We start from the raw sequence: 23,253 nt of genomic DNA, 5'->3' as shown, positions 1-23,253 counted from the left end.
CAGCAGGCTGAGGGTAGCAGACACCAACAGAATCAGCAAACTCATTCGTAAGGCCAGTGATGTTGTGGGAGTTGAACTGGACTCTCTGACGGTGGTGTCTGGAAAGAGGCTGCTGTCCAAGTTGCAAGCCATCTTGGACAATGACTCCCATCCACTGCATAAAGTACTGGTTATGCACAGGAGTACATTCAGCCAGAGACTCATTCCACCAAGATGTAACACTGAGCATCATAGGAAGTCATTCCTACCTGTGGCCATCAAACTTTAAAACTCCTCCCTCTTAGTGTCAGACACCCTGAGCCAATAGGCTGGTTCTGGACTTAATTCCACTTGGCATGATTAACTTATTATTATTTAATTATTTATGGTTTTGTATTGCTATATTTCTTCACTATTCTTGGGCGGCTGTAATGAAATTCAATTTCTTCGGGATCAATAAAGTATGACAGTCTGTCTAACTGTTATCACCATCATTCCTACAGTCCTGATAGAAAAGCCACTTAACCAAGGCTCCTGTACCTCCCCTGTAACTGGATCCTCGACTTGATAACCAGAAGATCTGCACACATTGGAAATAACATTTCCAGCTCTCTGACAATAAAAACAGGTGCACCTTGGCGATGTGCACTTAGCCCACTGTTCTCCCCTCTCTACACCCATGACTCTGTGTCCAGGCATAGCTCAATTATTATGCATAAATTTGCTGATGATAGAACCGTAGCTGAGTGAATCTCAGCTGGTCTCGAGAAGATGCACAGGAAGAATCTATACCAAATAGTTGAATGGTATCGCCACAGTACCATTGCATTCAACATTAGTAAGACCAAAGAGCTGATTGTGACTTTAGGTAGGGTAAGACAACTGAGCACACTTCAGTTCTCAGAAGGACTGAAGGTGCAGAGAGTTTCAAATTCCTGGGTGTCAGCATCGCTGAGGACCTAATCTGTTCGCAATATATTAATGCAGTTACAAAGAACGCAAGACATTGTGTCTATTTCATGAAGATTTTGAGGAGATTTGAGCTTCACAAGAGACACTCACAAATTCCTATAAATCAGACAGACATACTTTAATGATCCCGAGGGAAATTGGGTGATCACCGTGGCTTTTAACTGTCTGCATCATGATGTTGTCTGGAGTGGGGGGGGTGCGGTTTTGTGGCCATTGCACACGATGAAAATAAGCTGCAGATCTTTGTAAATTAGTCAGCTCCGTCATGGGCAATCATTTCCACGGTATGCAGGATATCTTCAAGGACCAATGCCGAAAAACGCAGCATCCCTCATGAAGGACTCCAGCCGCCCACGGCATGCCCTCTTCTCTTTGGTGCCATCAGGTAGGAAGGCACCCATAATGATTCAGTAAGAGCTTCTTCCCTCTACCACATGATTCCTAAATGACATTGGACCCATGAACACTACCTCACTACAGTTTCATTTCTGTAAACACAATCTCCTTAAATCTGTTACCTACTTCATTTTCCGCATTTTACGATTCAGGTACCATTTTCACTTCCAAATGTACAACAACCACTGCATCCCCTTTATCAACCCTACTTTTAGTCTCATCAAAGAATTCCAAAAGGTCTGTCAGGCAGGATATTCCCTCTAAGAAACCATGCTGACTTTGTACTATCTTGCCCTATGTCACCATGTCCTACATTACCTCATCCTTAACAAAGGACTCTAACGTCTCCCCAACCATTGAATTGAGGCTTTGCTGCCTTCCACCTTTCTAAAAGAATAGAGTGACATTTGCAATTTTCCAGCCCTCTGGCACGATGCCAGAGTCCAGTGATTATTCAAAGATAATTTCTAATGTCGCCAGAATCTCTAACGCTGCATCTTGCAAAACACAAGGGTGTGGTTCATCTGGTCTGGGTGACTTATGTACTTCTAGGTCTTTCAGCTCTCTGAACACGCTGTGATAGTGACTGCACCCACTTCTCTTCCTTCACACACTACAACATCTGGAACACCAGTACTATCTTCCACAGTGAAGATGGATGCAAAATCAGCCATCTCCTTGTTCCCCATTATTATTTCTCCTGCATCATTTTCTAGTGGTCCAATATGGTCTCTCAAACACTTTTTTTTGCATGCTTGAAAAAGCCTTGATATTATTTGCTAGCTTGCTATTTTATCTTTCCTCTGCCAATGATTATTTTAGTTGCTCTCAGTAGTCTTTTAAAAACATCCCAATCCTCTAACTTTGCAAGGTTTTTTGCTTTGTATTATGCTCCCTTTTTTGCTTTAACTTTAGCTTTGGCTTCTTTTGTCAACCACAGTTGTACCATTCCGCTATTTGAGTATTTCTTCATTTTTTGAATACACATGTCCTGCACCTTCCTTATTTTTCCTCCCAGAAATGCAGGCAATAGCTGCTCTGCTGACATTGCTGCCAGCAGCTTCTTCCAATTTACTTTAGCCAGCTCCTCTCTCATACCACTGTACCTTCCCTTACTCCTTTGAAATTGTGCGATTTTAGACTTTACTTTCCTCCTATCAAATTTCAAGTTGAACTCAATCATATTGAGATCACCAGTTCATAAATGTTCTTCTAACGTAAGCTCCTGAATCACCGCCGATTCATTATGTAACAATCCGGTATAGCTGACCTCATTGTAGGCTCAACGACAAACTGCTCGAAAAGGCTATCTCTTGGACATTCAACAAACTCACTCTCTTCAGATCCATCACTAACCTGATTTTCCCAAACGACCTGCATGTTGAAAACTCCCATGACTGGGACGACTTTTCTATTTCCTGTTGTAATGTGTAGTTCACCTCTCAGCCACTGTTGGGAGGCCTGTATGCAACTGCAATCAGGGACCTGTTCCACTCGCAGTTTCTTAACTCAACCCACAAGATTTTGACATATTCTGATCCTATGGCACATATTTCTACTGATTCAATGAGTTTCTTTACCAGTAGAGCAAACTGGTCGGCGAGAATATTGGTCCCCCTCACGTTCTGGTGCAACAAGTCACTTTTGAACGCTCCCTCCCTTTCCAAAATTTGTGGACGTAATCTGAGATATCCCTGACTGTGGCACCTGGAAGGCAACAAACCATCCATGTGTTCCAATCATGTCCACAGAATCTCCTGTTTGTTCCCCTCACTATTGAGTACCCTATCACTACCACTCTATTCTTCTCTCTCTTGCCTTTCTGCACCATGGACCCATGCTCAGTGCCGGTAGCCCAGTCGCCTTGGCATTCCCCCGGGAGGTCATCCCCCTAAAATGATCCAAAGCTGTATACTTAATTCCGAGGCCACAGCTGTGCTCTGTTTTAACTGCCTATTTACATTTCCATTCCTCCTGACAGTCACCTCTTTTAACTTCAGGGTGACCTCTTCCCTGGTACTCTGATCAGTTATCTCCTGTCACTAAGTACTCCATAACTTCATCCTTAACAATTGACTCCAACATCTTCCCAACAACTGAGGTCAGGCTAACTGGTCTATAATTTTCTTTCTGATGCCTTCCTCCTTTCTTAAAGGATGGCATAACATTTGCAAATTTCTAGTCCTTTGATATATCATTTGTAATGGATCCTCAATCTCTACTTTTACCCCTGTTAAAACCCTAGGGTGCAATTCATCCGGTCCGCGTGACTTATGTACCCTTCGGTCTCTCATCTTATTGAACACCTTCTTCCTTGTAATAGTAACTGTACTCACTTGTCCTCCCTCACACCTTTAAGTATCGGGCATACTGCAAATAATTTCCACAGTTTCCACTGATGCAAAGTAATTATTTGGTTAGTTTTCAATTTTCCTCTCTCCCGTTATTATTTCTGTGGCCTCATTTTCAGCCATCCCGTATCTACTCTCATTTTTATATACTTTATATTTATATATTTACAAACTTCACTGTAATGTTCACTGTGAGCTCGCTTTCATGTTTCATCTCTCTCATAATGAATCGCTTAGCTGCTGTCTGTAAGTTTTTAAAAGCTTCCCAACCCTCTGTCCTCCTGCTAATTTGTTGTATGCGCTCTCTTTTGTTTTTGTTATCTTTGATTTCCCCTGTCAACCACGATTGTACTATTTTACTAGTTGAGTATTTCTTTGCATTGGGAAGATATCTATCCTGCAACCTCCTCATTTTTTCCCAGAAACCCACAGCATTGCTGCTCTGCTGACATCCAATCCAGCATCTCCATCCAATTTACTTTAGCCTGCTCCTCTCTCACACCACTGCAATTCCCTTTACTCATAGTCAGAATTTATTTTCCTCCATCAGCTCCCAAGTTGAACTGAATCATATTATGACCACTTCTTCCCAAGAGCTATTTTACGCAATTGCCTCTGGTTCATTACATTACACCTAATCCAGTATCGCTGAACCCCAAGTGAGCTCAAGACAAACTGCTCTAAAAAGACTTCTCATGGACATTCAACAAACCTTACTCGCGAGTTTCATTACCAAGCTAATTTTCGCAATGGACAGACAGACATACTTTATTGATCCCGAGGGAAATTGGGTTTCGTTACAGCCGCACCAACCAAGAATAGTGAAGAAATATAGCAATATAAAGCCATAGATAATTAAATAATAATAAGTTAATCATGCCAAGTAGAAATAAGTCCAGGACCAGCCTATTGGCTCAGGGTGTCTGACACTCCGAGGGAGGAGTTGTAAAGTTTGATGGCCACAGGTAGGAATGACTTCCTATGATGCTCAGTGTTACATCTCGGTGGAATGAGTCTCTGGCTGAATGTACTCCTGTGCCTAACCAGTACTTTATGGAGTGGATGGGAGTCATTGTCCAAGATGGCATGCAACTTGGACAGCATCCTCTTTTCAGACACCACCGTCAGAGAATCCAGTTCCACCCCCACAACATCGCTGGCCTTATGAATGAGTTTGTTGATTCTGTTGGTGTCTGCTACCCTCAGCCTGCTGCCCCAGCACACAACAGCAAACATGATAGCACTGGCCACCACAGACTCGTAGAACATCCTCAGCATCGTCCGACAGATGTTAAAGGACCTCAGTCTCCTTTGGAAATAGAGACGGCTCTGACCCTTCTTGTAGACAGCCTCAGTGTTCTTTGACCAGTCCAGTTTATTGTCCATTCGTATCCCCAGGTATTTGTAATCCTCCACTATGTCCACACTGACCCCTTGGATGGAAACAGGGGTCACCGGTACCTTAGCTCTCCTCTGGTCCACCACCAGCTCCTTAGTCTTTTTCACATTAAGCTGCAGATGATTCTGCTCACACCATGTGACAAAGTTTCCCACCGTAGCCCTGTACTCAGCCTCATTTCCCTTGCTGATGCATCCAACGATGGCAGAGTCATCAGAAAACTTCTGAAGATGGCAAGACTCTGTGTTGTAGTTGAAGTCTGAGGTGTAGATGGTGAAGGGAAAGGGAGACAAGACAGTCCCCTGTGGAGCCCCGGTGCTGCTGACCACTCTGTCTGATATACACTGTTGCAAGTGCACGTACTATGGTCTGCCAGTCAGGTAATCAATAATCCATAACACCAGGGAAACATCCACCTGCATCACTGTCAGCTTCTCACCCAGCAGAGCAGGGCGAATGGTGTTGAACACTCTGGAGACGTCAAAAAACATAACCCTCAAAGTGCTTGCCAGCTTGTCCAGGTGGGCGTAGACATGGTTCAGCAGGTAGACGATGGCATCCTCAACTCCTAGTCAGGGCTGATAGGCGAACGGGATAAAGTCTAACTGGCATGTTAAAATCCCCCATGACCATCATAACATCGCCCTTCTGACAGGATTTTTAAAAATTTCCCCTTGTACATTGTGCTCACACCCCAGCTAATTTTGGGATGACTAAATATAACAGCCATCCAGCGTCCTTTACCCTTGCAGTTTCTTAACTCAACCCAGAAACATTCTACATCCTCCGATCCAATGTCACATCTTTCTAATGATTTGATGCTGTAATGATTCACCAACAGAACCATGCCCGCAGTCTGCACACCTTCCTAACCTTCCGGTACAATGTATAACCTTGTACATTTATCTCCCAACTACAACCAAACTTTAGCCATGATTCAGTGATGGCCACAACATCATACTTGACAATCTGTAATAGTGTAACACGACCATCCACCTTATTTCTTATAAGCTACGCGTTGAGATATTGCACCTTGAGTTCTGTATTTACAACCACTTTTGATTCTGTTTCCCTAACGCACTGATACTAACACATCGTCTCCCAGCCCTTCTTGAAAGTCTTAGCTTATTTTACAATCCATCTTATCCCGAGTCCCTTCACATCAGTTTGTACCCCACTGTAAAATTAGTTTAAACCCTCCCAACCAGCTCTAACCAACCTAGGAGCAAGAACATCCATTCCCCTGCCCCAGGTTCAGGTGCATCCCGTCACCTGAAAACAGGTCAAACTTCCCCCAGAAGTGATTGCAATGACCCAAAATCCTGAAGAACCATCACCTGCACCAGCCACTCAGCCATACATTAACCTGCCAAATCATGCCGTTTCTTCTTTCAGTGGCACATGATGCAGGCAGCAACCCAGAGAGGATTACCCTGGAGGTCCTACTTCTCAGCTTCATTTCTAAGAAACTTTTTGCTTTTCCTTCCTGTCATTGGTACCTTTATGTACGAAGACATCTGGCAGCTCTCCCGACCCTTCAAATTGCTGAATCTCCCACTTTATTTTCTCAGATCCATCTGACAAAACTGAGACAAGATGCTCGATAGCAGAAACAGTAAGACTGACTCTCCAGCCAGAGATGAGAGAGAGTGAGCGTGAAGGACACAGAGACAGGAAACGGTACAAATCCCTAGTGTTTATCAGTAACACAATTACTGATCACATTAATGTTCAGTGTCAGACACCCAGTGACTGTAAACACTATCTCCCACAGTCTGGTACTTACCACAGTTTCTGTATTTTACACTCCGGGTTCCCCTCCTGAATCCCCCAGTTTATTACCTACCAAGCTAAAAGCAGGATAAGTGTTTAAGGTGGCGGTCACAAGAAACACTTTGCGGTTTCAAACAATTACCACACAGTTACCCTCCACCCCATCTGTTCGCTTTGGATTGTCCAAGGGAGTTCAGTAATGAGCGCCATCACTCCCAGTCGGGGCTGGAGAATGGGTATAGTACACAGGCCCAATGTGCAGTGAGTGTAGATTAAGAAAAATAGGTGGATAGAACAAGGGGTCAACAAAGGTGTCTGGGCCCTCCACCCAACTACCCCCACCCAAGCCCGGAGCCGAAATGTCAGTTCTGTTGCAGAGTAGAGCAGCAGGGAGTCGGTGGCTGGGGTGTGGGGGGTGGGGGGGGATGGGGGCAGATTCACAGAACAAAAACAAAATATTACATTTTACAACAGAGACTGGAGACAATTTTATCGTTACCTCAACTCCTGGCACTTGTGCAGTGTGCGTCCTAGCTGCTCAATTCCTTCATACTGAATCATGCAATTCTCTAGGTGGAGGCATTTTATTGTATCACAGAGTCCGATGGCATGAGACAGGACCGTGCAGTCAATCGGGGTCAGTGTAATTCTACTGAATGAAAGTGTTTTCACAGATCCTAGTGTGCCCTGAGCCAGTCCACGATTCTGAGACTCAAACAGGTAGTGCAATGTGTTCAGGAGGCTCCTTTTACCAGCTTCACTCCATGTGTTTCCATTCTGGTGTTCAACCTCCTCCTTCACCCAGTCAATCACCCGGCAGGTTGTTTCACAAGGAAATTGACCCAGAAACTCCTCCAGGCCCTGAGCTGTCATCGAGTTGGAGAGACCAGCAACAAAACGGAGAAATACCTCAAATCGCCCATCTGACGTGTTGTGGGCTTCAGTGAGGAATTTCAGGATATCCCCGGGATGTGGATTCAGGAATTGTGCGAGGGCAGCTGCAAACTCTTGGATGGTGAGGTGTGGGAATGTGTACACCATGTTCCAGGGAGACTCATCTCTCTCCAAAAGCTCCATCAGGAACCCTGACAGGAACTGGGAAGGCTGGAGATTGTAGTTGATGAAATCTCCAATTGTAAATACAATCTTCTTATCAGATACTCCTCTGTAGGCCATCTGACCAACCCTGAGTAACACATCACGGGGGTTCTCAATCTCACGGCCGTGGTTTTTCAGGATGTTGTAAATATAGTAGGAGTACAGTTGGGTGATGGTCTTCGGAACTCGCTGCGGGCCCCTGATTATTTGTTTAAAGAAGGGGCCCAGTGTCAGAGCGAGGATCCAGCAGTAAGAGGGGTTGTAGGTCATGGTGTACAGGATCTCATTCTCCTGCACGTGTTTTAAAAGAGCTGCTGCCACCATCTGATCTTCAAAATACTTGACGAAATATTTCTTCCGTTCTTCACCAACAAATCCCAGGATTTCAGCCCAGACACTGATCTTTGCCTTTCCCAATAAATGTAACACAGTGGGGCGGGTGGTCACCAGCACTGAACACCCTGGGAGCAGCTTGCCCTGGATTAAACTGTACACAATGTCAGACACTTCACACCACCACTCGGGATCTGGGCACTGGTGCTTGGGTTCTGTGTCTCTCCGACTGTCAGCAAAATCGATTTGGTGCTTGAATTCATCCAAACCATCGAGTATGAACAGCAATCCCTCTGGGTTCTTCCAGACTTCTCTCAGGATATTCCCAAAGTAAGGATATTGATGCAAAATCAGTTCCCTCAGGTTTATTCTACTGTTAATTGAGTTTAAATCACGGAATCTGAAACTGAAGACAAACTGAAATTGTTGGTATATTCTCCCCGTGGCCCAGTCATAAACAATCTTTTGAACCATTGTTGTTTTCCCGATCCCCGGAACTCCGGCCATTGCTGCCGAATTCCCAGATTTCCGGGAGAAGCTACTTTGGAACAATTGATCGGCCCGGATTTTTTCCAGCTCTTTGCGGAGATGTTTCTGTCTCCACTTCTCATGGTCTCTGCCTCTTGCCAGCAGCTCATGTTCTACCAGTCTCTGATCTCGAAAAGTGCTAATGACCGTGAGCTCAGTGTATCGATCATCCAGCTGGACATCCTTCGGCTTCTCCCTCATCAGGATCGTGTTCACTCTCAGTTTTTCAGTTTGTGTCTGCAGAGTTTCCTTGTGTTTCTGTTGAACATCTTCCATGGGCACAGAGATAAAATGATCAGCACATTACACTTGTCAAAAACACAAGTTGAAAACTGCAACGGGATCTCAGTACTAATATTGCAAGAATTTATGGTTTCTGTGGATGACAGTATTGTCAATAAAACCTGGTTCATGGACAACGGGCACAGCGGTATCTAATGACCAAAAACATATCATACTTGTACAATATTATATTCAGAGAGCAGTAAAGGTGATAGCTCCCTCTGATATTTTATTATGTCCTACCTGCCCATGTAACAGCACATAAGATTTTCCAGATTCTCTTTCAGCCTCCCTGTGATTCTTTAAGTATCATCACTAATGACTCTACAATCTGATTCATGACACCCCCTTCCTGATCAGTGTAGAAACACAGAGAGTGAGGATGGACAGTGAAATGAGGGACATTGTCAGTGATGGGAACAATCCCTTCCTGATGGGCCACTATGGTAATCTAGTAGTCAGATCCGCCATATTTCATCATCGTGAACTTGTCTGAAAAATCGTACAACGGTCCTTTGTTACGTACTCGTGACACGTGATGGTGGTACCCTTGTCACGTGACTGGGGTTGAAGCTATACTGGACTTGAGGTAATGGTCTTGTGATGGTGGAGTGACGTCATTTTCCTGCCAGTAGAGGTCATGTCACAGTTTTTTTTTACAGGGTATAAAAGGAGGACCCCTCCCTGTGAGGAGGGGCAGTTCGTGGCTGGATTTGCCATGTTGACTTCATGCCACTGCGTGATTTAATGTAATGACGCAGTTTAGTTGAAAGATGAAGTTTTATCTAATGCCTAAAATTTGAAAGGTCATTGCAAGCAGTTTCTTTACAATACCGCTAGTTGAGAATCAGTGGAGAGTGAAGATCGGAGTTGAGGAGTTAAAGATCGAGGAGAATCGATTTCTACGGTGAAACGGGTTCGTCCTTTGTTTGATCATTATTCGGAAGGAATTCATTGACTGTTCTCATGTTAATCTCTGCGGGGTAGCAGAAAAGATTGAGGACAGTGTGGAAGGAAACGTCAGTGCCTTTAAGCTGTTCCGTTTCATGAAATTCTTCGTGGGAAATGTTCGACATCGGGGACTGAAGAAAAACGACGTAAGAGAATATTTAAGTCGTCATAAAAAGTCTCTCCCTTAAATGGACTGTGAGCATTTTGAACTTTTGGCAATACTACTTTAAGAACTGTTCTTGCAACATCGCTGTAAGAACTGTTTAAGCTTCATCGCTTTAGGAACTGTTTAAGCTGCCGTACAGCAGCTGATTTCCTGTTACGTTAGAGTTTTGTTTACTTTTGGGGGGTTTGTTTTCAATGTTTAATAAACGTGTTACTTGTTATAAAACCCTTGCCTAACTCATCTGTTCATTGTTGCCTGAATTCGTAACACCTTCAACTCTCAGCAAGCCCCTTTCACCCAACGCCAAACCTTCTGCACTGCAATTGCACAGTAACGTCAATAACATTAATTCCTGTTTCGAGATTATTTCTGCTCGTCCCGGTCTATATAACCTGTTCCAACGCAACATACCACATGGTCCCTTTGCTCCTTCAGTTCTGCCATTCTGCCTCTCCACATTTTCCAGATTTCCACTGACAGCCCTGGATCTGAACTATAATATCCATTCCCTAAAACTCCTCCGTCTCTTCTCAGAATTTCCTTTATTGCTGTATATTTTATTTGGGATGTCGCACGCATGAATTGGGACAGAATGTGAAAAGAAATCTGAGATAAATTTCTTAAGAAAATTTATATAGTTGTATGCCAGGTCAGTAATTCACTGGCAAAGGTTCCTGTTGCACAGCAAATGTAGAGAGAACCAAAAGGGTTTGTAAATTATGTCAAATTTCGGCTGTGGGATGCATTCAACTTGTCTTTGGCCTATAAGCTGGTCATCTATTTGTGTGCATTGCATGTTGAAAGTACAATCTGATAAGCAGGGAAAGAAGCTGTCTTACAGTTTGCAAAATAATTTGGAGACAGTTGAAACTATGAAGCAAGAGGAGATAATAAGTGTCTATTTCCTCCTGCCAATCAGGTTAACAGAATTGTGGTCAATCATGATACAGTTAATAAAGGGATATAAAAATGGAATCGGTCAGAGTGAATGCATTTTCATGGACACAGGGAGTCTGAGCATGGCAAACACTGAATTGTATTTCTTAACTTGGGCGCTGATTTCCTTGGACCATGGCTCTTTATAAGACCATAAGACATAGGAGCAGAATTAGGCCATTTCATCATGGCTGATCCTGGATCCCACTCAATACCATACACTTGCCTTCTACCCATATCCTTTGACGCCCTGACTGATCAGGAAATGATCAACTTTCTTATCCCCCTTCTAATTTCTGTGTCCAAAACTGCACCTGGATCTATAATATTAGTTTTAATATATTCACCAATGATATGCTAGATTCCCAACTCTTGTTCATTAACGTAATTAACAATTAATATCAGTGCAAGTAACAAATCTGAGATGACATCACAATCAAAGCATCCACCTTTTGAAGAGAATGTCATTCCACTTAACCGTGAAGTGGAATTCAACTTACAAATGAACTCACGCCTTTCCCTGCAGAAAGGGAGTGACCACTTCCATTCAGTTATATTACAGACCCTGAACAGTCAGCAGGGGATACTGGAGTATATATACCACACAGATCTGATAAGAGCGTTGTAGAGGATTTTTATTTCCCCACATTGAACCTGAATTTTATCGGCTTGGACAGGGTGCAAGTTTTAAAGTGCAAAGAGGAGATGCTATACTTTGAAAAAGGTCCGTGGATGATCATACAAGGTAAGGACATATCTGCTCTTGTTCTTTTCATAAACGTAGTAGGGCGTGTTGCCAAAGCATGCTAAATATGGTGATAGTGAATTATGGTGGCTGAACATAGCAGTTATGAAAAGCAGACAGGATGGATCAGATATAGATGAAGTAGGGGAGGGATGATGCTGATTCTATACAACAGCACTGAGAGCAGGTGATTGAATGTAATTGTTCACCAAGCAAGCCAGAGAAATTCAGAAGTGAATGGTGGGAGTTTGGGAGCAATATGGACCCACTGGTGTGAAAAAAATTGAATTTCAAGGTATATCAAAATTTCTACTCCTATAAAGAGGTATTCTAATCTAGAGAGAACAAAGAGCAAAGAAAATTATTCTGCAAAGAGCAGAGGACTACTTGAAATGAATTATGAAAACATTCCTATCATGATGATGTATAAGGAAAATACAAAAACACTGTGAATATACTAAAGGCAGGAGAGGTTCAGTTGTATAAGGACACTGCTCAAAGTATATGGGACTTCAGTGTATGACGAAACATCCAGGGATGTATGCATGGGGTCGACTATGTATTAGGACACACTGGGAAATGCATGGTGCTTCATAGTGTGTTAAGGTACAGCCAGAACTGTCGGCTGTTTTACAGTGCATCAGGACACTACCAGAGGTAGGTACAGTCCACGGAAGTGACCAATTAACCTACTGACTTGTATATTTGGGCATGGACATTGAATAGTCTTCAGGGCTTGTGTGATAGGACATATCTAACCAATCACAAGACCATAAGATATAGGAGCAGAATTAGGCCATCTGGCCCTTTGAGACTGTTCCACCATTCAATCATGGCTGATCCTTTTTTCTATCTCCTCCTCGACGCCATTTGACGCCATGTCCAAACAAAATCCTATTCATCTCTGCCTTAAATACATCAAATAACCTGGCCTCCACAGCTGCATGTGGCATGTGGCAACTTCTATCCTGAGGTAATGCCCACTTGTCCTAGACTCTCTCACCATAGGAAACATCCTTTCCACACCTATTCCATCTAGGGTTTCAACATTCAAAAGGCTTGAATGAAATATCCCCTCATACTTCTGAACTCCAGTGAGTACAGACCCAGAGCCATCAAATGCACCCTGTATGATAACCCTTTCATTCTTGGAAGAATCCTTGTGAACCTCCTCTGGACACTCTTAAATACCGGCTCATCTTTTTTAAGATGAGGTGCCCAAGACTGTTCAGAATACTCAAAATGAGGCCTCACCAGTGCCTTATAGAGCCTCAGGATCACATCCTTGCTCTTGTATTCTAGACCTCTTGAAATGAATGTTAACATAGTATTTGCCTTTCTAACCATCAACTCAACCTGCAAGTTAACCTTCAGGGTGTTCTGTACAAGGACTCCAAGTCTGAACATTTATTTCTACTACCAAAGTGCATGACCATGCATTTTCCAGCATTGTATGTCATTTGCCACCTTCTTGCCCATTCTCCTAACCTGTCGTTCTGCATCCTATCTGTTTCTCAACAGTACCTGTCCCTCCATCAATCTTCGTTTCATCTACAAACCTGGCAACAAAATCATCTGTTCCATCATCCAAGTCATTTATATACAGAATAAAAAGAACTGTTCCAAACACCGACCTCTGTTGTATACCACTAGTCACTGGCAGCCAACCAGCAAAGGATGTATTTATTTCTACTCGCTACCAATCAGCTAATGCACTAATTATGTTAGTAACTTTCCTATAATCCCTTGCGCTCTTAACTTGGTAAGCAGCCTCCTGTGTGGCAGCTTGTCAATGGCCTCCTGAAAGTCCAAATATACAACATCCACTGCATCCCCTATATTTATCCCATTTTAATCTCCTTAAACAACAGGCCCACCAGGCAGGATTTTCCCTGAAAGAAACCATGCAGACTTTGTACTATATTATCCTGTGTCACCACGTATTCCATCATCAAATCCGTAACAATTGACTCAAACTCCTTCCCAACCACTAAGGTCAGGCTAACTGGTCTATAATTTCCTTTCTTCTGCTGTCCTCGCTTCTTAAAGAGTGGAGTAACATTTGCAATTTTTTAGTCCCCTGGCACCATGCCAGAGCCCAATGGTTTTTGAAAGATCATTTTTAATGGGACCACAATCTCTAACACTACCTCCTTCCCAACACTAGGGCGCAATTCATCGGGTCCGGGTGACTTACGTACTTTTGGATCTTTCAGCTTTTTCAGCACTTTCTCTCATGTAATAGCAAATGCATCCACTTCTCTTCCTTCACACACTACAACATCAGGCATACTGCTAATTTCTTCCAAAGTGAAGTCTGATGCACAATACTCATTTAGTTTGTCAGCCATCTCCTTCTACCCCGTTCTTATTTCTCTACCTCATTTTCTAGCAGTCCTATATCCACTCTCATTTCTCTGTTACTTTCAACATGCTTGGAAAGAAACTTTTACTATCCACTTTGATATTATGAGTTCTTATAGACTTATTTGAGAAAGTTATCAGGAATATTGATGAAGGCCAGGCCGTGGATGTCGTCGGCATGGACTTTAGTAAGGCATTCCATGACTGTCACCTTGTGATAATCTCTACATGGATTTTGGATGACAACTCAACGGCAGAGATCCTCTGTGATTTTACTTCGTTTCCCCACTGTGGAACCTGTGGAGTTCCTTGTGATCGCCTCCTCATTACATTTTACAAGTTTACAAGTTTCTCCTCGCACCTATTCTATGGATTACTGGAAATTTCAGCTTGCCATCTTAAGACTTTAAGAACTGTTAAAGTTGTTAAAGCTTTGATAGTTTGGGAGACACAAATGCATAACCCTGCTAATTTCTTTTTAGGAGAGTAGTTTGTTTAATTCTCTATATTTTGAGTAGATACTAATAAAGATAATTGTTTAACATTAAAACTTGACTCCAGTTGTGGTCTATTGCTGCTTGTGCGTAACGATTAGGACCAACTCAGGTCATACACAGCAGATGTAGGGTATTGTAGAGAGTGATAGAACAAAAGGGTTTGGGAATACAGGTCCATAATTTATTGAGACTAGACAGGGTCATAAAGAAAGCTTTCAGAATATTGGCCCTCATAATTCAAAGTATTGAACAGAGGAGTTGGGATGTTATATTTAAATTGGTTAAGACTTTGGTGACCCTAATTTGGAGTGTTGCATGCAGTTTCTACTGGAAAGATAGAAATACGGTTGAAAGAGTGCAGAGAAAATCTTCAGAATATGGGAAACCAGAGCATCCAAAAGAAACCCTCGCGATCACGGAGAGCCGGTAGAAGCTCCTTACAAACTGCAGCGGGAATTGAACAGAGATCACTGATGCAGAAACTACTACTGTACGCTAACCACTACTCTGTCCTGCCATCCATGGCATGGAAGAACTTCATGATTCTTCCACTGTCAGACAATCCGGGGTTATCGGCTTTGTCAACAGCCAGCATTGTTGGGATTCATCACACATCAGTACACTGACAGCAACATCTGCGGTTCTCTTGGGCAGCAGGACTTGCGGGGTGTGGATGCCCGAGTGACATGACTGGATAGTCGAAATACTGAACTGAGTTATTCACACAAAATGTCAGAAATAGTCTAAAATGTAATTAAAACTCCGAATACCCATTGACTGATAGTGATTTCCAGTCAGGACCATTCCTTTCCACAAACACTGATATCTGAACTCCCAGTTTCAGCAATCTGTGAACAATTGCTGTTCGACATAATTTCTGTCAGGTAATCAGTTTTAATCATTATTTCATCACTTACCCTTCAGTTGCGAGGATAAATCACAAAAGCCTCGGGTGTTATTTGTGTGTTCATATGGATCAGGACCTATCAGGGAATCAAAAAGATTTCATGAAACCAGGTCCGGTATGCATTTTTAAATCTGGAAAAATTTCAATCTGATTTTGGGCAGAGTGTGTATTTCACTGTACCGAGTTTCTCGATTTCCTTCAGTATCTTGTTCAACTTTGGTAACTCCTTCCTCATTTCGACAAAGGATTCCCACATCACCCTTCGGGCCTGGGTGCCCTTCTCCATGACCAGACTGAGGAAGAGTTTGGAACTCTCTGTCCTGTTTCCCCTCTCTGCGAGCTTCGTGACTTCCTGTGAAGAACAACAGTGAAGAGCGGACGGACAGACAAGAGAACAAGGAGGAAAATCTCTGCTCATTGATGGGACATTCAACTAGTCTCATCGCCTACGAACACAGGGGCAACCACCGGCCTGTCTCCTGATCCTTTTCCATCTAAGGGTTTAGACACTGGAACCAAAATGCCAACTGAATACAATTACGTCGGTATTGTTATCGCTGGGTATTAATGTCGTAGAGTGAGGCAAGATCCTCTGCCAAATTCGTTCAAAACCCCACTTGCCTTGTTACATGGTTGTGTTGGTGATGGCAATGTGATGGTAATGGGTGTGCTCAGTGTGAAAATTTCGTACTCACAAGTACTTGGAGTGACAACATCTTTTGACTGTTGGAAAGTTGATTCAGTTCAATTCAATCGGACTGAGCCTTGACCAGTTTCTGGTACAATTTGCAAATTGCTGTTCAGGGCATATACTGTTCTAAATGACCCCCTGCTGCTGCACAATGTATCGGGCTGCTCTCCGGTGTAGGTTTGTCTCTTTCAGTATGATGGAAGTGACGTGGGAGTGCTCTTTGTGAACATTTCGAAACAGAACTACTTGGGTGATATCACAGTTGGAAAGCTGAGGAGGTTCTGGATCATGTCTTGACTAGTCACTTGGAAAACACGGAAAAATGCTGTCCATGATATTTACTGGTCCAGATGATCCTCCGGGTAACCCAGGCCGATGTGCCCAGATCTTACATGAATCCCTTGAGGTAGTTGCCAGATTCTATATCATTCGTACTGTTCCAGAAAGATGGAGCATGTGAGACACTGCGACACTTTACTAGGAGCAAACAAAACTCTAACTACTCTATCAATTAAATGTTTTCTGAACTACAAGTACTTCAGTGAGCAGCATCTAATTTTCATTTGCGTTATTTTTGTACTAACTGTACGACCTGGGATATATGTGGTGCTGTGGAGGATTCGGCAAGCTGGAGTCTCGGGTGTACACGTCCGCTACGGCCATTGCTGATAGATAGATAGATACTTTATTCAACTTTTTTCCAATGTCCCATACACTTGTTGTAGCAAAACTAATTACATACAATACTTAACTCAGTAAAAAATATGATATGCATCTAAATCACTATCTCAAAAAGCATTAATAATAGCTTTTAAAAAGTTCTTAAGTCCTGGCGGTAGAATTGTAAAGCCTAATGGCATTGGGGAGTATTGACCTCTTCATCCTGTCTGAGGAGCATTGCATCGATAGTAACCTGTCGCTGAAACTGCTTCTCTGTCTCTGGATGGTGCTATGTAGAGGATGTTCAGAGTTTTCCATAATTGACCATAGCCTACTCAGCGCCCTTCGCTCAGCTACCGATGTTAAACTCTCCAGTACTTTGCCCACGACAGAGCCCGCCTTCCTTACCAGCTTATTAAGACGTGAGGCGTCCCTCTTCTTAATGCTTCCTCCCCAACACGCCACCACAAAGAAGAGGGCGCTCTCCACAACTGACCTATAGAACATCCTCAGCACCTCACTGCAGACATTGAATGACGCCAACCTTCTAAGGAAGTACAGTCGACTCTGTGCCTTCCTGCACAAGGCACCTGTGTTGGCAGTCCAGTCTAGCTTCTCATCTAACTGTACTCCCAGATACTTGTAGGTCTTAACCTGCTCCACACATTCTCCATTAATGATCACTGGCTCCATATGAGGCCTAGATCTCCTAAAGTCCACCACCATCTCCTTGGTCTTGGTGATATTGAGACGCAGGTAGTTTGAGTTGCACCATATCACAAAGTCCTGTATCAGTTTCCTATACTCCTCCTCCTGTCCATTCCTGACACACCCCACTATGGCCGTGTCATCAGCGAACTTCTGCACATGGCAGGACTCCGAGTTATATTGGAAGTCTGATGTGTACAGGGTGAACAGGACCGGAGAGAGTACGGTTCCCTGCGGCGCTCCTGTGCTGCTGACCACCGTGTCAGACCTACAGTCTCCCAACCGCACATACTGAGGTCTATCTGTCAAGTAGTCCACTATCCAATCCACAATGTGAGAGTCTACTCCCATCTCCGATAGTTTGTGCCTTAAGATCTTGGGCTGGATGGTGTTAAAGGCACTAGAGAAGTGGACACGTGGTGGGTTTGAGGTGTTGGGCCTCCTGCTCGAAAGATGAAACTGAACCGATGTTCGGCTACCGCTGGAGCGGACTTGCAGCCAATCGAAGTGGCAGGACACAGACACAAGAGCGAGGAATAAACCAACTTAAGTGCCAGGACAAACTGAAGAAGGTTCAGATGTTGCGGCCGGGACCGTGAGGCGGGTCGATGTTTGGTTCTTTGCTTCGCGAGATTTATTTGCCTCTGCGGCTGTGGACTGGGCTCAAGGACCGGCTGCACCAGTGAATCTGGCTCCGTAGTCCTGGAGTCACTACCCACTGTGAAGGTCTCTGTGGTTCATATTCAGAGTGTTAATTGTTTACTTTTAGTGTTTGGACGATCTGCTCTGTTTTCACAAACTGGGTGTTCGTTGGTCTTTGTTGTGTAAGTTTTTATTAATATTTTCTATTTTATTTGTTTGATGCCCACAAGAAAGTGAATCTAAAGATTGTATATTGTAGACATACTTTGGTAATAAACGTTGTTTGAAACTATGAAATGTTGATGATAATTGGAGAAGCACGTGACAGGAAAGATTTAGGGCGATATGGCCCACTTTTCCAATTGTGTGATTCTAATCCTACGGCCACGAACTTTCAGACATCTTGTTGTGTACGGAAGTGATGTGACCACATCGATGTGCTGGGTAGGTGTCTTTCCACACATGGCAGCATGGAACCGGACATCTGCATCGCCTTGTGGGCAAACTGAATCAATCCGAATGTGACCAATGACCTTGATTGATATTTCAAGAATTGAGTTTGAATCTGCAGTTCCTGGTCCCCGACTCAATGGTTTTAGTCCTGGTACCGGAGGGTTTTGTACAAATTGTTCAGTGATCAATATCACCACTGCAGTGAACAGAACCCTGGAGGATAAGCCAGACTAACCTTTGTCCTTTATCCCTCTGTCACTACTGAACACAACCTGTTCCTCCCACTCACCTCATGCTCCCGTTCAGTGAAGTGTCCCTCCTGTCTCATCAACGAGCTGAGTCCTTCTACCCATTCTTCCATCATCGGTTTCAGTCTCTCCCGGTAGAAAATCGTCAGACGGAACAGGTGATAATCCTCGCACTGTGACATGAGATCTGAGATCATAGGCTGGGGATCTGGGGACAGAAATTTGGAAAATACCGAATTGTGCAGAGTGGAGTGGAGAGCGACATGGTGAATCTTCTATGTAGGGAATATTGAGTGTGGAGCGCCGCGGTATAGGTTGAGCACACGCGGCAGAGAAGGAGTGGAAGGGGCGGAGGGTTGCGAGGGTTTAGATACACACACACCCTTGAGACATCAGACAAGGTTATTTTATTCCAAACAACTAGCTTATTGATCATTACTGAATGTCTCTCTGGTGCTCTCTCTCTTCCTTTTATCCCAACCATGATGCACCTCTTGCTGCCCCCTTTCCGCTTTCAGTCTACAATAGAGATGTATATCAGAATAAAGTATATGATCACACAAGCATGCTACGGATTTTGATATTTGGTTTGGGATTTTCAGTGCAGTATATTACATAAAAGTGCTACAGTATTCTGCAAACGTCTTTGGCACTTCAGCCTTGCTCTCTGCTCCACACACTGCCCTTGCCATCACTGGTTCAATGATACATGTTCGTTCGTTTTACTAACTAACACACGTTTATGAGGTATTGGGTGTAAAACATTCGACCTAACACTGTCCCCCCACCCCATATGTAGCAATGCTCAGTGTCAGTAAATTCCAGCAGAATTTCCAATATTGCCATCTTTCCTGTGGAGTATGTGCTCTTGGGTCATATATGAATATAGCATTTCATCAGTCCTCGTTAATCTGTTCGTTCCTGGAATTCAAACACCATTTACAAGTCTAGCAGCTGCTTTACATCACATTCTGGAAAGAGGGAATCTGATCCTTTCAGAGAACATGTAGCAATCACCTGCATTAGGTCAGGGGTCATGCTTGGACATGGAGTAGAATGACCAAGTTGCGATCATTGAGTGGGTTATATGAACACAATTGTTTCTGAAGATTAAAGACGCTGGCCCTTCTCCACAGATTTATTTCACAGCACTGTTCCAGACTCTCTCGTGAGATTTGGACCCGTACCTTGCTGAATGTTGATGGGATGGCATGGCCAAGCAATGCCACCACATCCACTATTTAAATCTCCGCACACTTCTCTCCTATTTTAAATGTCAGTTTACTTCCTTGATGTATATTTCTCCCTGGTCCTAATGAGCCCAGATATCAAAATGGTTCAAAACACAAAAATACAACTGCAGATGCTATGGATCAAAGAATACGTACACAACGCTGGAAGAACTCAGCAGGTCAGGCAGCATCCGTGAGAAAAGAGTAGCGAACGTTTCGGGCCGAGACCCTTCATCAGGAATCGGGGGGAAGAGAGGGCCGAAGCCCAGTAATAGAGATAGGGAAGGGGGAAGGGCTAGAGGCGCCAGGTGGAGAACCAATCAGAGGAAAGATAAAGGGGGGGGGGGATAAGCAGGGAAGAACTGTAGAGATAAAGGAGCAGAAAGTTGAAAGGGGAGAGGGGCAGAAAGGGACTTGGGATAGGGGGAGGGGGAGGGAATTACCGGAAATTGGAGAATCCAGTGTTCATACCACCAGGCTGGAGGCTACCCAGACGGTAGATGAGGTGTTGCTCCTCCAACCTGAGTTTGGTCTCATCATGGCAGTAGAGGAGGCCATGTATGGACGTATCTAGATGGGAATGAGAGGCCAAGTTGAAGTGGGTGGCAACCGGGAGGTCCTGTCTGTTGTGACGGACGGAGCGGAGGTGCTCGATGAAGCGGTCCCCCAATCTGCGTCGGGTCTCGCCAATGTAGAGGAGGCCACACCGGGAGCACCGGATGCAATAGACAACTCCAGCAGACTCACAGGTGAAGTGTTGCCTCACCTGGAAGGACTGTCCGGGGCCCGGAATGGTGGTAAGGAGGGAGGTGTGGGGACAGGTGTAGCATTTGCGTTTACAGGGATAAGTGCTGGGTGGGAATTCTGCGGGGAGGGACGTGTGGACCAGGTAATCACGGAGGGAACGATCCCTGCGAAAAGCTGAAAGGGGCAGGGAGGGAAAGATGTGCTGGGTGGTGGGGTCCTGTTGAAGGTGGCAGAAGTCGCGGAGGATAATGTGTTGGATCCGGAGGCAGGTGGGTGGTAGGTGAGGACAAGGGGGACCCTGTCCCTGTTGTGGTGACGGGAGGATGGGTTGAGGGCTGAAGTGCGGGAATTGGATATGCGGGTGAGGGCATCTTTGATGACGCCAGAAGGGAAACCACGATCCTGAAAGAAAGAGGACATTTGAGAAGTCCTGGAATGGAAAGCCTCATCCTGGGAGCAGATGCAGTGGAGACAGAGTAACTGGGAATAGGGAATGGCATTTTTGCTTTGGGCAGGGTAGGAAGAGGTATAGTCATGATAGTTATGGGAGTCAGTGGGTTTGTAGAAGATCTCAGTGGATAGTCTGTCTCCGGAGATGGAGATCGAGAGATCAGGAAAGGGGAGAGAAGTGTCCGAGATGGACCAAGTGAATTTGAGGGCTGGGTGAAAGTTAGAAGCAAAGTTGATGAAATTGACGAGCTCAGCATGGGTGCAGGAAGCAGTCGTCGATGTAGCGGAGGAAAAGTTGGGGAGCAGTACCAGTATAGATTTGGAGCATAGACTGTTCCACATAACCCACAAAGAGGCAGGCATAGCTGGGGCCCATGCAAGAGCCCATGGTACACCCTGGATCTGGAGAAAGTGGGAAGAACCAAAGGAGAAGTTATTGAGAGTTAGAACAAGCTCTGCCAACTGGAGAAGTGTGGTGGTGCTGGGGAACTGGTGGGGTCTGTTACCAAAAAGTAGCGGAGGGCTTTGAAGCCCTCTTGATGTGGGATGGAGGTGTATAAGGATTGAACATCCATGTTAAAAATGAAGCGGTCAGGGTGGGGAATTGGAAGTTATTGAAGAGGTGAAGGGCATGGGATGTATCCTGGATGTAGGTGGGGAGAGTCTGAACTATGGGGGATAACATGAAGTAGGCAGACACAAGTTCGGTGGGGCAGGAGCAGGCTGAAACTATGGGTCTGCCGGGACAGTCAGGCTTGTGGATCTTGGTGAGGAGGTAAAACCGAGCTGTGCGGGGTGTGGGAATTATGAGTTTTTTGGCTGAGGGAGGAAGGTGTCCGGAGTTGATGAGGGTGGAGATGGTGCGGGAGAGTTTTTTGGTGGGGTCCTGTGGCAGGGGTAAGTACGAGGAGGTGTCGGTGAGCTGCCGTGTGGCCTCAGTGAGGTAGAGGTCCGTCCGCCAGACTACTACGGCAACACCTTTGTCTGCAGGTTTGATGGTGAGGTCGGGGTTAATGGGGAGAGAGTGGAGGGCAGTGCGTTCAGAGGGAGTGAGGTTAGAATAGGAGAGAGGGGTGGTGAAGTTGAGACAGTTGATGACTCGGCGACAGTTAGAGATGAAAGCATGGCTCGGAGTGGTGGCAGAGACAGAGATAGGAACCGCAGGTATCTCCGCGGTAAGCGTGGCTCGGAGAATCCGACGGGTGAAGCGGAGGGAGCATCGGTTAACAAAATGGCGGTACCTGGGATCCTCGCTGGGACCGAACTGGGAAGCCTGGAACCGAAGCTGGAATCCCTTCGGTATGAGATGCTGGCGGAGACACGTTCCCAAAAACGAGACATGGCTATGGTACCATGTCTGGGTCAGGATGTGGTCGAAAAGGCGGAGAGAGGCGGAGATAACGGAGGGTGGGCAGTGAGCGAGGGTCTCACTGTTCAGACTCTCCCCATCTACATTCAGGATACATCCCATGCCCTTCATCTCTTCAATAACTTCCAATTCCCCGGCCCCGACCGCTTCATTTTTAACATGGATGTTCAATCCTTATACATTTCCATCCCACATCAAGAGGGCTTCAAAGCCCTCCGCTACTTTTTGGATAACAGACTCCACCAGTTCCCCAGCACTACCACACTTCTCCGGTTGGCGGAGCTTGTTCTAACACTAAATAACTTTTCCTTTGGTTCTTCCCACTTCCTCCAGATCAAGGGTGTAGCCATGGGCACTCGCATGGGCCCCAGCTATG

At 44.7% G+C, this 23,253-nt stretch overlaps 1 protein-coding gene across 5 annotated transcripts in view; it reads right to left on the bottom strand.

Annotated features, from left to right (window-relative positions):
- Nucleotides 1–23,253, bottom strand: part of LOC140724261 (NACHT, LRR and PYD domains-containing protein 3-like) — a 70,166-nt gene that overhangs the window by 18,875 nt on the left and 28,038 nt on the right. For 3 of the 5 annotated variants that reach the window (XM_073038733.1, XM_073038730.1, XM_073038734.1), the window contains exons 5-8: nucleotides 19,121–19,287; nucleotides 15,858–16,029; nucleotides 15,688–15,753; nucleotides 7,370–9,098 (exon numbers count right to left, since the gene is read on the bottom strand). In XM_073038733.1, the coding sequence (XP_072894834.1) occupies nucleotides 7,370–9,098; nucleotides 15,688–15,753; nucleotides 15,858–16,029; nucleotides 19,121–19,287 (2,134 nt within the window). The remainder of the gene's footprint in view (nucleotides 1–7,369; nucleotides 9,099–15,687; nucleotides 15,754–15,857; nucleotides 16,030–19,120; nucleotides 19,288–23,253) is intronic. The other 2 variants (XM_073038731.1, XM_073038732.1) reach the window with 1 other exon arrangement.

This window comes from Hemitrygon akajei, unplaced genomic scaffold (genome assembly GCF_048418815.1).
Source record: "Hemitrygon akajei unplaced genomic scaffold, sHemAka1.3 Scf000180, whole genome shotgun sequence".
NCBI classification, from domain to species: Eukaryota; Metazoa; Chordata; class Chondrichthyes; order Myliobatiformes; family Dasyatidae; genus Hemitrygon; species Hemitrygon akajei.
This window is presented reverse-complemented; position numbering and strand designations above follow the sequence as displayed.